This window comes from Xiphophorus couchianus, chromosome 13, assembly GCF_001444195.1.
Source record: "Xiphophorus couchianus chromosome 13, X_couchianus-1.0, whole genome shotgun sequence".
In the NCBI taxonomy this organism is placed as follows: Eukaryota; Metazoa; Chordata; class Actinopteri; order Cyprinodontiformes; family Poeciliidae; genus Xiphophorus; species Xiphophorus couchianus.
Genome location: NC_040240.1, coordinates 23048035 through 23061337, shown reverse-complemented (window position 1 = coordinate 23061337; position 13303 = coordinate 23048035). Strand labels below are relative to the sequence as shown.

Here is a 13303-nt window from a genome sequence, read left to right as displayed (position 1 = left end):
AAAATTTACTTAACCTTTGCAATGATTTTTTATCTGAAAAAAAATGGCTATGTGGACAGCACTTTTAAAAAAATCATGTTTGTAGTAAAATTGGCAGAAATAGACAATTCAAGTCTTTTTTTGTATTTACAAAATAATGTGGTTGCTTGTTTGAACAAATTACAGAAACTGACAACAGAACAACAAAACAAAGCCTTAAGTTACATATATATTTCACATAATGTTACATACATTTCACAATGCCTCAGTATTCTGCTGCAGCATAACATTATTAGAAGTCATCCTGCGAAGTGATTGTATGAAGCCAAATCTTAGAAAAACACAAAAATAGCAGTTCACTTTCCATACAACTTCATTTTATCTGTTCCTCTTGGCCTTTTGTCAAAACATGCTGAATGATAAATATTACTGGACTTCCTTGAAAACTTTCACTTCCCTCTGCCTTTTCATTCTTTCATCAACAGACACTTTGACTTTCTCCCTTTTTTGTAAATCACAAGCACAAAAACAACAACAACTGGAAGTACTTGTTTTGGTAAAAAAAAAAAAAAGTGAGATGCTGAGCAGAGCATTTAGTTGAATTGAATATGTTGTACAACTCCGTCTGACACAAAGATTTTACATTTGGTATGGTATGCAACATTTTCAGGAAGTCAAAGTCTAGCGGCCAACAAGAAACACTTTAACTTCTGTTTTTTCTCCAGAGACAAAGTTTTATTTTCATTCACTGCTTTTTCAGTCACCTGACTGGCTCACCTGTTCTTCGCTATCATCAGTCAGAGCTTTCTTACAAATTCCTGTTAAACTCCATCTCAGTTTCTGCTTAACCTCCAGCCCCATGCAGAAGTACAGCAGCGGGTTCACGCAGCTGTTAAAGTAGGCAAAGCCATTGGCCAAAGGCCGCCAGATTTTCAGCACTGCATTCTTTTTATCCACCATCTTCACAAGGAGCAGACAGTGGTAAGGACCCCAGCACAAGAAGAATGCAATGACCAGCGATGCCAGGATACGCAGGGGGCGTGTCTTTCCTACAAGGCGAGTGCGTTGGATGCCGATGGCAGTCATGATGTAACAGATAAGAATGATCAAGAAAGGGAAAACAAAGCCACACAGGAACCTGTTTAAATACAGAGCAAGTTTGGTGGTGTTGTCTCCCTCCTTTGTCTCTGAAGAACATTTGCTCATGTTGTTCTCTCCCAGGTGGACATGGCTGTAGAACAAGAAGGGACTACTGAGGAGGATGGCTGTGATCCAGACACAAACTGCCACCACCCTGGCAGCACACAGGGTACGCTGTTGCTTTGCAAAGAAGGGCCTCCACACACAGAGCATCCTGTCCAAACTGATCACAGCCAACAGGAAGACGGAGCAGAACATGTTTGCATATTTAAAGAAGACGTGAAACCTGCAGAGAAATTCCCCAAAAGGCCAGTGGTCGAAGAAGAGCTTCCTGATCAGAGAGAAAACTCGTGTAATGCAGAAGATGAGGTCGGCTATTGCCAGGTTCACCAGCCACACATTGGTAACTTTATGCTGCATATTAAAACCAGATAGAGAAATAAAAGGGAGAGAACAGAAGAGAAGAAAAAAAACATTAAAAGTGAACCAGAACAGTAAACAAGTATAAACATTAGGCACCATTTTCTGAAAAACAAAATCTGTATTTGTCTTATCATACAATCCAAAAAGAGACAAAGAAAAAGCTAATGACACCTTTTCAGTAGTGTTTATTTATCAATTAAATATATCTTGGTTCGTCACTCATGTTTGATAAAAAATATTCCACAATCTGTTTTCTGCACATTTGATTCAGTCAGTCCTCAAATACATCAAGGAACACGATGAAATTGAATGCATCTGAATGCATGTTGATGTATTTTACCTTGAGCTTGAATCCTGCAACCCAGATCACCACAGAGTTCCCTGTGATCCCAAACACGACAGTCAGTGTAAGGAGGACGAGGTTTATGTTGTCCATGATGGCTTCGATATCCACATTGTTGTGAATACCCTTACTGCTGGGAGGCAGTGAGGTGTTGGCAAACATTATGCTGCTGGGAAAGACAGAACACAACATATTCAAATATTTTATCACTTGTGTATGAAAAGAGAATATATACAATTTGGAGTCTTTGTCTTAAATACATTTAAAAGTTTTCCTTGATGTGCTTCATGTGCACAAGCTACTTTCCATCCATTTGTTTTAAGGTAGGGCCAATCACAGGGCAACATGGAGACACACAGGACACAATGTGTTATTATGCAAAACACAGACGTTTTTCAAAGCTGTATTTCAGAAAGCAAGTACTACACAAAATTCATAAACCGGTAGCTGTTCACATGTCAAAACTTTATAACTCCATGTTGGGTTATAGTCAAAATGAATCACTGAAGTTTTTTATGTTTTTCCAAGAACAGTTTATTTTTCCAGGGAATTCGCGGGGAGTTCCAGATATGCAAATAGTCAGTCAGTCTGTTATGTCTGACAAGAAACGTAAAAAACGACTCTATGCAGGTCCAAGTTATAAAATAGGCTTCCAGATTGTTACTAAAAGAACCTACTGAAAAATCATCGAAAAAAGGAAAGGAGACACATTTTTGTTCTTGTTTTTACCTGCCTGTGACAGTGAGAGCCACACACACACACACACAGCCTCACTCACTCCTGGTCTTTGTTTTTGTAAGATACTGCATCAACATTGTTTACATGGCACATAATTCTTATGCTTCATTGCTTGTACTTTAATGTCGTTTACATTGTTCAACTATCGAGTCTCATTTTATACAATTCCCCAAAATTAAATGCACACATAAAAACAAGCACTAAAAAACAGCTTGTAAAACACCAACACCAACAAAGATCAATATCTATATTTCCGTGGATAGATAAAACTTTTTTATGTAAATGTTGATCTTTTGATCTTAAAAGTGTGAAATTGATATATATATATAGTACATAAATCTCTGTATATGGAGACTGTACTTTGAAAGCATAGGTCTGTAGCCATTTCCATTATCACGCTTCATCTGTCCCAACAAAAAGCAAAAATTAGTTTAAGTTTAGAATGAAGTTAACTATACCTGTGAACCTCTCTTGTAGACGAATGTCTTGTCTTAAGCCAAAGCAAAGTACCTGTGAAATGAACTGCAGCTGAGTTTCCTGGTGACTCTGAATCATTCTGGGTGAGTTTTCCTCTCAGTGGAATTTTAGTGAAACGTTTCTTGTAGTGACTTGCCTGAAGGAAGGTTCTTACATGTCCCGATGGTTCTTAAGTACTATTGGCAAACACACAAATTACAGATGCCATGAAGTCATTTTTCCAAATTCTAGGGAAAGATCCAAGTAATTATAAGATTCATTCAAGTCTTTGGCACCAAATCTCTAATGTCTAAAATGACCAAATATAATGCACTGCAGTATGTTAGTAAGTCAAACCTTTCAAACTTTTTCTCCTTTGCCAATTTTAACAAAAATAATATGAAAATTATATTTAATTCAAAATGCAAAAACAGATACTTTTAGCTACTTTTTATTATTTTGAAAATAGATCATATTAATCACTAATATTTATTGGGTCACCTGTGGCTCAGTGACAAAGTAGTCCTCCTACAATTAGAAGAATGTAGAGTTCAATTTCAGTTTCCTGCTGTGACATGACTATGTGCCTTATTGGAAGAGACTTAACTCCAAGTTACCAAGCGATGTGCATATCAGTGTGAAAGCAAATAGGTGAATGTGGCTCTAGTATTAAGTGCTTTGAGTTATCAGTATGCCTTTTGTTTGTATGTAAGGAATTCGGCAAACAATGTGACAACTATAAGAAAATGGCAACCGTGTCCCCAGTCAGAGGACAGAGTCAGAGTTGAGTAGATGGATGCATTTCATCTGCAGTAATGCAGGTGTTGATTTGGTTTGTCATTTTGAAGAAATAGCTGAACCATAAAGAAAAGCTGCTGGTTGACTGATCAGTATATGATTGACTTTCATCATGAAAAACAAGTTTCTGAAGTGAGCATTTCAAGGGATTTAACCAAAACAACTAGTGTAAATATAATCAGCTCATTCATTGCAATGACATAAAATATAGATTATTGGCCAAAGAATAAACTAAGTGGTCATTTAGCAAAAAATCATATCTACAATAAAATACGCAGGAAAAAACAGTTTAAATACTTTATTTTATATTCACATCATATCATTTGACGATTGAAGTTACAGAAATAAAATGGAGCTTTAACGTTTTACATATTGTAATTTCAAACTGCACAATGCACCAGCACGTTGCTGTAGAAAGAACATAAATATGTTCAAGATAAACAGTCTCCTTCATCTCCCAGTGATGTGTAAGTACTTTGCACATTGAATTCTGCACCGTTGCTTTATGAGCTTGTTGCTAGGGGTGGATAACCAGATTCATGACTCCAGTTTGGTGTTCATAAGACCATCCCACTTCCAGTACTTACATCTGTCTAGATTGAGATAAAAAATAACTGAAATTCTTTAAAGCACAATTTAAAGAGCCAAGCTAAATAAATTATCTGAAAAACAAAATGTGTTTTCTCTCGAAAACCATCTGACTTTCTGTACAGTTTCAGTTCATCTGTTTGCTGTGACTTCTATAAACACAGACAGTCATGACTATTAGTGGCTTTCTTGAAATGGTTTCACTTCCTTCTGTTTTTTTATTTATATTCCTCCACACAGAACAGTTCCACTTTTCACAAACAAAGCAACTCAAACCACATTTTCAGGAAAATTTGAGTTAAATTCACTAAAACTCTTGGTAAAATCAGTATTTTTTTTTCAAATGAAGCAGTAGGCAACTAGAACATACAATATGCAAAAAAATATCTGACATAATGTACTGATCTAGTTAAGAAGCACATTTTGGACTTCTTTGTACTCCTTACAAAAAACATAAGCTTTTAAAAACAATATTTGTGGTAGTTAACTTTGCAAAAGGTTATTAAACATCACAGGTTGTCCCAAAAGCACCATGTGCACAAAGATAACAAATTGTTATGACAATTCTTTGTAAAACATAAATGCTCATCATGTCAACTGGTTCACAGAAAAAAACAACCAACAAACAAACAAAAAAACAGTGAAAACCTGCAGCTTTCAGTGAAATATTGAAACATGTTGACTATTTCCCATAACTACTATATAACCCACCTCTAAATTGCATGAATCATCTTCTGGGAGCCAATGCCTGGTGACCAACAGGAGGGACTTAAACTTGAGTCCTTTCTGCCACCACAGCAGTATTGTATTTTGACGCACAGCTTTCATCCAGAGAGCGGTCGTTAGACTGCAAAGTCTGTCCTTCTACATCGTCAGCCAAAGCTTTCTTGTAAATGCCCGTCAGGCTCTGTCTGAATCGGCCCCTCATATCCAGCCCTATGCAGAAGTACAGCAGCGGGTTCACGCAGCTGTTAAAGTAGGCAAAGCCATTGGCCAAAGGCTGCCAGATTTTCAGCACTGCATTCTTTTTATCCACCATCTTCACAAGGAGCAGACAGTGGTAAGGACCCCAGCATAAGAAGAATGCAATGACCAGCGATGCCAGGACACGCAGGGGGCGTGTCTTTCCTACAAGGCGAGTGCGTCGGATGCCGATGGCAGTCATGATGTAACAGACAAGAATGATCAAGAAAGGGAAAACAAAGCCACACAGGAACCTGTTTAAATACAGAGCAAGTTTGGTGGTGTTTTCTCCCTCCTTTGTCTCCTTCACCTCCAAAGAACACTTGCTCATATTGTTTTTTCCCAGGTAGACTTGGCGATAGACGAAGTAGGGACTACTCAAGAGGATGGCTGTGATCCAGACACAAACTGCCACCACCCTGGCAGCACACAGGGTACGCCGTCGCTTTGTAAAGACGGGTCTCCACACACAGAGCATCCTGTCTAAACTGATCACAGCCAACAGGAAGACGGAGCAGAACATGTTGGCGTATTTAAAGAAGCCATTGAACTTGCAGAGAAATTCTCCAAAGGGCCAATAGTTGAAGAAGAGCTTCTTGATCAGAGAGAAAACTCTTGTGATGGAGAAGACGAGGTCAGCTATCGCCAGATTCACCAGCCACACATTGGTAACTTTATGCTGCAATGAAAGTGAATAAAAACATTAAATGGGTAACAATTCAGCTCTTTAATACAAATTTCACCATTTTCTCGACTAGTTATTGAATACCTTTCATCAAGAAATACAATCTTTACTTTGTCAGATGGATAATATTTTATACACCATTCATCTGCTGAAACAGATGGATGGTGTATGGTATACATAAATTAAAACTTGTTTAACTCTTATTTTTAATTATTTACAAGAATGCAAACCTTTCTAAATTTACAGAGAAGTCAAGTCATGTTTATTTGCACATTTCAACAAGCCAGTTACATAATAGAAACATCATATATTCACCAATTATGAAACAAGTAATAGACATTACATTTTGTCAAATGCTATCATCAGAATCATCAAGCATATACACGTCAAATATGTTGACCCATATTCCACCTACTACTAACCAAAGCCAGCTTGAAGCAGGTGGGTTTTTTGCCTGTATTTAAATTAATTTAGTGTTTCAACAGTCTTGGAAGTTTGTTCCAGATAAGAGGAGCAGAGAGACAGACACAAGAATATTGAACATCAGAAACTGTGCCTCTACCTTGAGTTTGAATCCAGCCACCCAGATCACCAAAGAGTTTCCTGTGATCCCAAACACGACGGTCATTGTGAAGAGGACAATGCTGATATTTTCCATGATGGCTTCAACATCCACATTTGTTTGGTCATCCTTGGAGGACTTGACAGTCCAGGGAGGCAAAGAGGAGTTGGACATTGTGCAGCTGAAAAATAAACATTATAAGAAGATTTAGTTTTCTTTTCAATAGTTGGCATTGAAGCAGAGAAAGAGGAATCAGGAATCAAATCAGATTGGTTGAGGCATTTGATAAAATACATTTGTCAAACCTAAAAAATGTTATGAAATATTTACTGGTGTTTAAATGGAAGATAATTATTTTGTTGATTAGGATTTTTCTGTGAATCAGGCCATGCAGCTCTGATTCACAGAAAACAGAGAAAGTAACTCGTACAGATCTACCAGATAAAGGTAAATATACTGCCATATTTTATTTTCTTCAATAATGTAAATCCATTTTCAGGTCAAAATTCAAGCTATTTACAGAAAACGTTGTTAAAACAATCCTGGCTTTTAGCACATATTGAATGTAACAATTGTTTAGTTAAATTGGACATTCATTCGCAATACAAATTCTTTCATTTACATAAGGAAGTACAGAATGTACAGAAGGAACCATGTTGGTCAATTTAACTGAGAATGCTGACTTCATGCAATGGGACTAAACCTCCACAGACATGCAGCTTATCTTAAAAAAATGTCACAACTTAGGGTGTGAGTGACTATCAAACAGGCGTCACATGAACTCTGATATTTCATCATCTGACAATAAAATGAGTGTGCACTGTCTGGTGGTAACCCTGGAAAATGTCTGATTAAATAAACAGACAAGTAGGAGCATTAAATGGAACATTTTAAACATTTCTTTGTCAGTGCTCCAATAAAAGTGTCCATAAAGATAATAAAGTGGTATTCTTGCTTAATAAATACAGTCCACTCCAATTACATGCAGAAATTAATCTGAAACAAATTAAAATTTGATCTGCAATAAGTTTGTCAGATGATAAAATATGTTACTATTTGAACAAAGTGAGCGGGTTGGCTTTATATAGTGTGCAGAAGTAAAACATCATTACTCAGAAGAGGAAATTAGCATGAAACTGCAATAACTCTACAGTTTCCTTTAGCCTCAGATAAGAAAACACAATCTGGGAACACAGCAGTTAATGGGGTCATGAGCAGACAGGACTCACATGCTATGTAACTTCATTATGTCATATTACAGAAAAGGACGTTGGTACAGATCTGTGACAAGATAGAAAGAGTAAACATTTATATTTATGAAACGCAAGTGCTACATGCAGCTATTACACTGATCCTCATACGCAAGACAGATTATATCAGTCTTTATAGATAATTACTCTCATTTATGGGAAGGGAATGGAAACAAGTTATTAAACATCAATAAAAAAAAGTAAAAAAGTTATTCCAATAGTAGCTATAAAACAAATGTACATCAAACAATGTTTTAAACTCTGAGAACCACAAGAGATAAAATAGAAAAACCATCACTTATTCTTACATTTAATATTAATTTACAGAAAATCCAGGATCAATTCAATAATTGATTCAGTGTGACGGCAGGTATGATCCTACATCAATGCTGTATTCAGCACTTGGACATTTCCAAAGATGTTTTTCTGGCCACTTTACCACTATATCTGCTATATCATATACATTTGCATCAGTATGTATCCTAACAGTCTCTGAATGTTCCCTAAAGATTTGTGGGGTTTCTGCACCTATGCCGCCACTTTCAGCATTTTCAAGATGAAAAAATATCGTTGCAAACTCAGCACTGAGAGCGCAAAATATTTATTCTGGTACAATACTTTATAAAACCATCTCAGAAAGTAAAGCCAGAAAACAGCCACAAAAACCAAAAATCTAGGAAAAATGTTTTCGTTGGGTCTGACCTGATTCATCAATCTAACACGGCTGTCTCTTCTATTTTAATATAAACTTATAAGCTGCTGCTCATGCTTTTTTACATTTTAGCTAACCCAAGTCACCAAACGTTCACAACACCTCTTTATCTCCATTTCCATTCACTTTACAGTTATGCAAATCTTTGTGTTCCAAGGTGATAAAATGTGAAAAAATGGCATATTGTAAATCCATTAAATGGGGCAGAAATAAAACAGCAGACATATATATTTGAATGCAGAAGAGATGATGATAATAATTGTAATAAGAGTATAACCCAAAGGACATGATCATGTTTTGTTTCAGCTGACAGGGCAGATCATCATCAGACATAATATTTTTTTCTTAGAAAGGTCTCTCTTTCAATGAAACGTGGGGATGTTTGAGAGCGTCAGGGTCGTAAACAGACATTTGTTTCGATGTTGAATCTGATAAGAAAGCTGCAGAAGCTCAACAGGAAGCTTATAAGATCTGGAACACATATTAGAAAGATTAGTTGTCATGCAATGAGAACTTTACACTGCACCAACACAGCAAGTGTCAAAGAAAAGCTTTGGTACCTTTTCTTGAAATGAATCACTCAAAGATCATCAACTCTCTTTATAGTATGACATTCAAGTTAATCTCATTTGCTAAAATTCGGTAAAACTCCTCCTCCATTTCCCAGCCAACCTCTAACCATAGAGGACTGCGCTCAATAGTCTGATAACAGATTTTCTGCTCTACCTCCTTGAGATCTTAGCTTCTCCTCTTGTCCACAGCACCACCACCTTGTCCTTACTAATGTTTTGCACATTTGTATTCACCAACCTTCCAAATGTCTTTTTTCTGTTTTTCATTTTATTCATCCATCAGGTATTCAGCGTGCTCTTTTAATATCTAAAAATACATGGTCACTAATTTGTTAGTTACTATCTTCTCTATTCTTAGTCACGTTAACTTACAGCACATAATTTCTGTCTTGCTCTATTTGTTTAACTAAATTGTAAGTCTCTTGGACTTGTGTTTCGGGTCTCTCTGCAGAATGCTGTGGTAGCCATTTTGGTTCAGGGTGCCTCTGTATAAGTCACCTACTCTGGATCAAGTAAACCAAACCATCACACTTTCTCCTCCATGCTTGACAGATGAGGCTACACACCAGGGAGCCATCCATTCACTGATTCAGCGGTGGACAGATATCTTGTGTAATGGATTGAATATTTCTGATTTTGATTCATCACTTCATAATACCTTCGTCCTATCTTCAGGAGTCTGGTATCAGTGTTTCAAGAACCAGACAAGCCTCTTTGTCTTATTCTGACTTTTTAGCAGTGGTGGGCCGTCAGGGCCTGCAAGGCCTTCTCTGCTGGCCTAAAAATATCTGAATCACACACTGATGTTAATTATATTTTGTCCATGAATACATATTAAATAATTCCAAATGGTTTGCCCGCTTCCTTTCATTGCTAGCCCCCTGGTTGCGCTGCTTCCAGACGTGTATTTTCATATTTAAGCATTTAACCAATCACATTTCAGCCACTATTTGTTCCCAGGGTCAAAGAAATCTAGAAAGAAAGGAGGATGGATTTTGTGTACAAATAATCAGGATTTTTGGTGAGTGAAATGTTGCTATATTCCTAAATAATATTGCAATGTTATCAGGTTATTTTTGATGTTTTTTTTATGTGTGTCGCAGCTGTACCTGCAGTAGAAGTTTTATAGCCATAAAATAGTTATTGAGGGTTGGATTGATTCAGACGGAGCACTACTGAAGGCCTCGGTGTGAAATGCACGGCCCGCCACTGCTTTTAAGCAACAGCTTTCTTGTTGGAACTTGTCCTAAAAAACCTGAAACTCAAAGTCTTCTCTTCACAGCTGAAACTGATTCTTTCTGAGCACAATTACTATATGCTATGCAGATGGCTGTTGACCTGTGAACCTCATACCACAAATACTATTAACTCTCAGAAACTTGTCCTCTGACTGAGTTGTGGCTTTGTTTCTGCTAGACTTCCTCCTGTCAGTTTCCTGTCAGAGTTTGCCCAAGTTTCTCAGTACCTTTTGATGGTGAAGTAAATTGTTTTCACTGACATCTTGACCTTCTTTACAATTTCTCTTTAGGAAAGACCTACATTATAAGTGTTATAATGGTCTGCCCTCTTCTCTTAACAAAAATGCATTTTATGTAGCAACACTATACTTTTGGTAGAATACTTTTCTAAAGGAAATGGCACCACAGTGTGTTCTGACATTGATTTTTTGCACACAAAAGGTTGTAAATAATCCAGAAAAATTTAACCCCCTGTTGGAATTAGTAGCACCAACTTTGAAGGATTTATCAACCTTGCATTGGTTCAGAGCAGCTTTAAATTGTTAACCAATTTTGTATTAATTGAAAAAGATCTTGTTTTATAATCCTGAAATGCACATTATCAGTTTGGGCGAACCTAACTTTATTTTAAACCTGTGGCAGTTCACTACTATTGTACCATTTCAAACTATTCACTGGACTTGAAGGACTTACAGTATATTACAATAAATAGTAAAAAAAAAAACTGGAAAAATCAGGGAGTTCTAAAACAAAAATCATATACAGAAAAAAATAGAATAGAAATCAGTTGCCCCATTATCAATGATCACTATGACTGTAGTGGTGAAACAAAGAAATAACCTCATCCGAAAAAAGACTTCCTGCTTTTTTGACACGAGCAAACCTCAAAGTTGGTTCTGCCCTGTTGTGGTCTGTCACAGGAAATCTTTCCTCTAAATGTGCAAATGTACTTTAAATTGTGTTATATTTTGAAAACTTAATACATTCACATTAGAAAATTCACTTTATTAAATCAAAAGACCTAAACCAGATGCCTCTGCAAGGGTCACAGACAAAGTTTAAGAATTGTTGTTTGGTTAAATAGTTTATAGAAAAAGTCTGAGGCAAATCTTGTTAACAAGTTCAGTGCAAAACCAATTAGTGACAGTGATGAGCCAGTAAAACCAATTTATGTTACATCAAGGAAGATGCAAATGTCTGTTTCATGGAAATTTGCACTACTTAGAAATTAGAATCATTTAGCTTTAATGGCTCTTTTACAGATCAGTTTATTTTTGATCGGAGCCATAGAGTAACAACGAGTCGTTGCTCTATGGCTCCGTCTATAGAGCAACAGTGTTTTCCAAACATTTATTTCCATTTTTCCTTTTTTTTAAATACATCCTCTAAATTTGGACAAAGTAGAGCTGATTTCTTAGACTTTCTACAAGCTACTACACAGCCACCCTCACAATGACTATAATCAAATTACTTCAAAAGAAACAAGTCTACTAGCTTTTAAGAGACATATTTGTATCATTGCAAAGTTGATGGATTCGTTTGAGTTTTGACTTCTTGACTTCTTGACTTGGTTTATATTATTCTTGTAAGTGCTTTTGCTCCTCCAAGTGAAGCACGAACACATAAATTAAAACCAAGAACCACTTCTGCACATTGAACCATGGGAAAACTCTAAAAGGATCCGCTCAACAAAAAAATATCAAGAACACCCAAAAATATTGTAGTATCATCAAGCAGAAACGAGAATGTCTCACAAAATACATGTAAAAGAAATGGAGTCTGATGAAAAACTCTTACCTGCAGAATTTAAACTGCTGTGGCTGCTGTGTCAACTGCTTCAGGGGGAAATACAGGCAGAAATGAAACCCTGAACGTCACTGTTCCTTTAAGTGGTTTTATTGCTAAAAACATCTTGTCTGTCTCTTTCTGTCTCTGTCTCTCTGCCTTCCTCTCTCCCTGTTTCTCTCTCTCTCTCTAATTCAAACAGATGCAGTCACTTCTCTCTCATATATCATATCTGCCACTTCATATATCATATCTGCCACTTCACCTTTCAGACTGCTTCTCTTTTCCTTGCGCACCTCACTCTGAACTAAATGTTCTTGTCACAAATATAATTAAATTATATTAAATAGATAGTGTTAGAGTTCTTAACAGCTGTTTCCAAATCAAAAGCCAAGTGTTGTTTTAGTAGTTTTAGTTGTTTAGTTCATTTTTCAATGTTTCAATTAAACCGTCAAAACAGAATCTTGACTGTTTTGATGTTTGTTCACAAATTTGTCTCACTTAATTTCTTGCTTTCTGTGTACATGCAAATTAGGTTTCCATCATGTGAGAAATGCAATAATATTAAGATAAGGACAGTTGTAAAAAACTGACTTTAGCAGACACATTGTCCAAACATTAACTTCCTTAGGAAAGAAGAGAACAGAAAAGGAAAGGCAAGATATAAACTGAGGAAGAGGAGTACAACACTATTCCTCGTTAAAAAAAAAAAAAAAAAAAGATAGCTAAGGTAAAACATTGTGTCTGGAAATGATGGAAACTTAATACTATAGAGCGACCTACAAAATAGTTTAAACATGACAAACAATGTTATAACTAGATAAAGCAGTGCTACAAAGCAAGTCTCACACAAGTTTAGCAGATTTATAAATAAAACAGCAAAGACTCAGCCATTCACCTTTCAACCAGCAGAGAGCAGCAAAGCTTTTATTTTATTTACTTTCCAATATGGTACATGGAACAGAAAATCCAGAATTTTACTTTAAAAATTACTCTTTTCAAATGTTCCTTTATTACCTACCATCAAATATAAAAATGTTTTATTACGTAACCTCCCTTTTCTTTTTTTGC

General features: G+C 36.3%; 2 protein-coding genes across 4 annotated transcripts; both read right to left on the bottom strand.

Moving 5' to 3' along the window:
- Positions 1 to 107: 107 nt before the first annotated feature.
- LOC114156405 (fMet-Leu-Phe receptor-like) lies at positions 108 to 3222 on the bottom strand. Of its 3 annotated transcripts, XM_028036817.1 has the most exons (4): positions 3082 to 3192; positions 2146 to 2183; positions 1883 to 2054; positions 108 to 1533 (listed from the first exon to the last, which is right to left on the bottom strand). In XM_028036817.1, exons 3-4 carry the CDS (start codon positions 2045 to 2047, stop codon positions 736 to 738), a joined length of 963 nt encoding a protein of 320 aa, XP_027892618.1. In that variant the 5' UTR covers positions 2048 to 2054; positions 2146 to 2183; positions 3082 to 3192; the 3' UTR covers positions 108 to 735. The 3 variants fall into 3 exon arrangements, with proteins under 3 accessions (XP_027892618.1, XP_027892616.1, XP_027892617.1); XM_028036815.1 differs by lacking the exon at positions 2146 to 2183 and having other exon boundaries at positions 3082 to 3222; XM_028036816.1 differs by lacking the exon at positions 2146 to 2183 and having other exon boundaries at positions 1883 to 2051; positions 3082 to 3222.
- A 938-nt stretch (positions 3223 to 4160) lies between these two features.
- Positions 4161 to 12400, bottom strand: LOC114156404 (C3a anaphylatoxin chemotactic receptor-like). Its single transcript, XM_028036814.1, has 3 exons — positions 12245 to 12400; positions 6676 to 6856; positions 4161 to 6107 (listed from the first exon to the last, which is right to left on the bottom strand). The coding sequence occupies exons 2-3, from the start codon at positions 6847 to 6849 to the stop codon at positions 5235 to 5237; spliced, it is 1047 nt and encodes a 348-aa protein (XP_027892615.1). The 5' UTR covers positions 6850 to 6856; positions 12245 to 12400; the 3' UTR covers positions 4161 to 5234.
- Between the last annotated feature and the right edge of the window lie 903 nt (positions 12401 to 13303).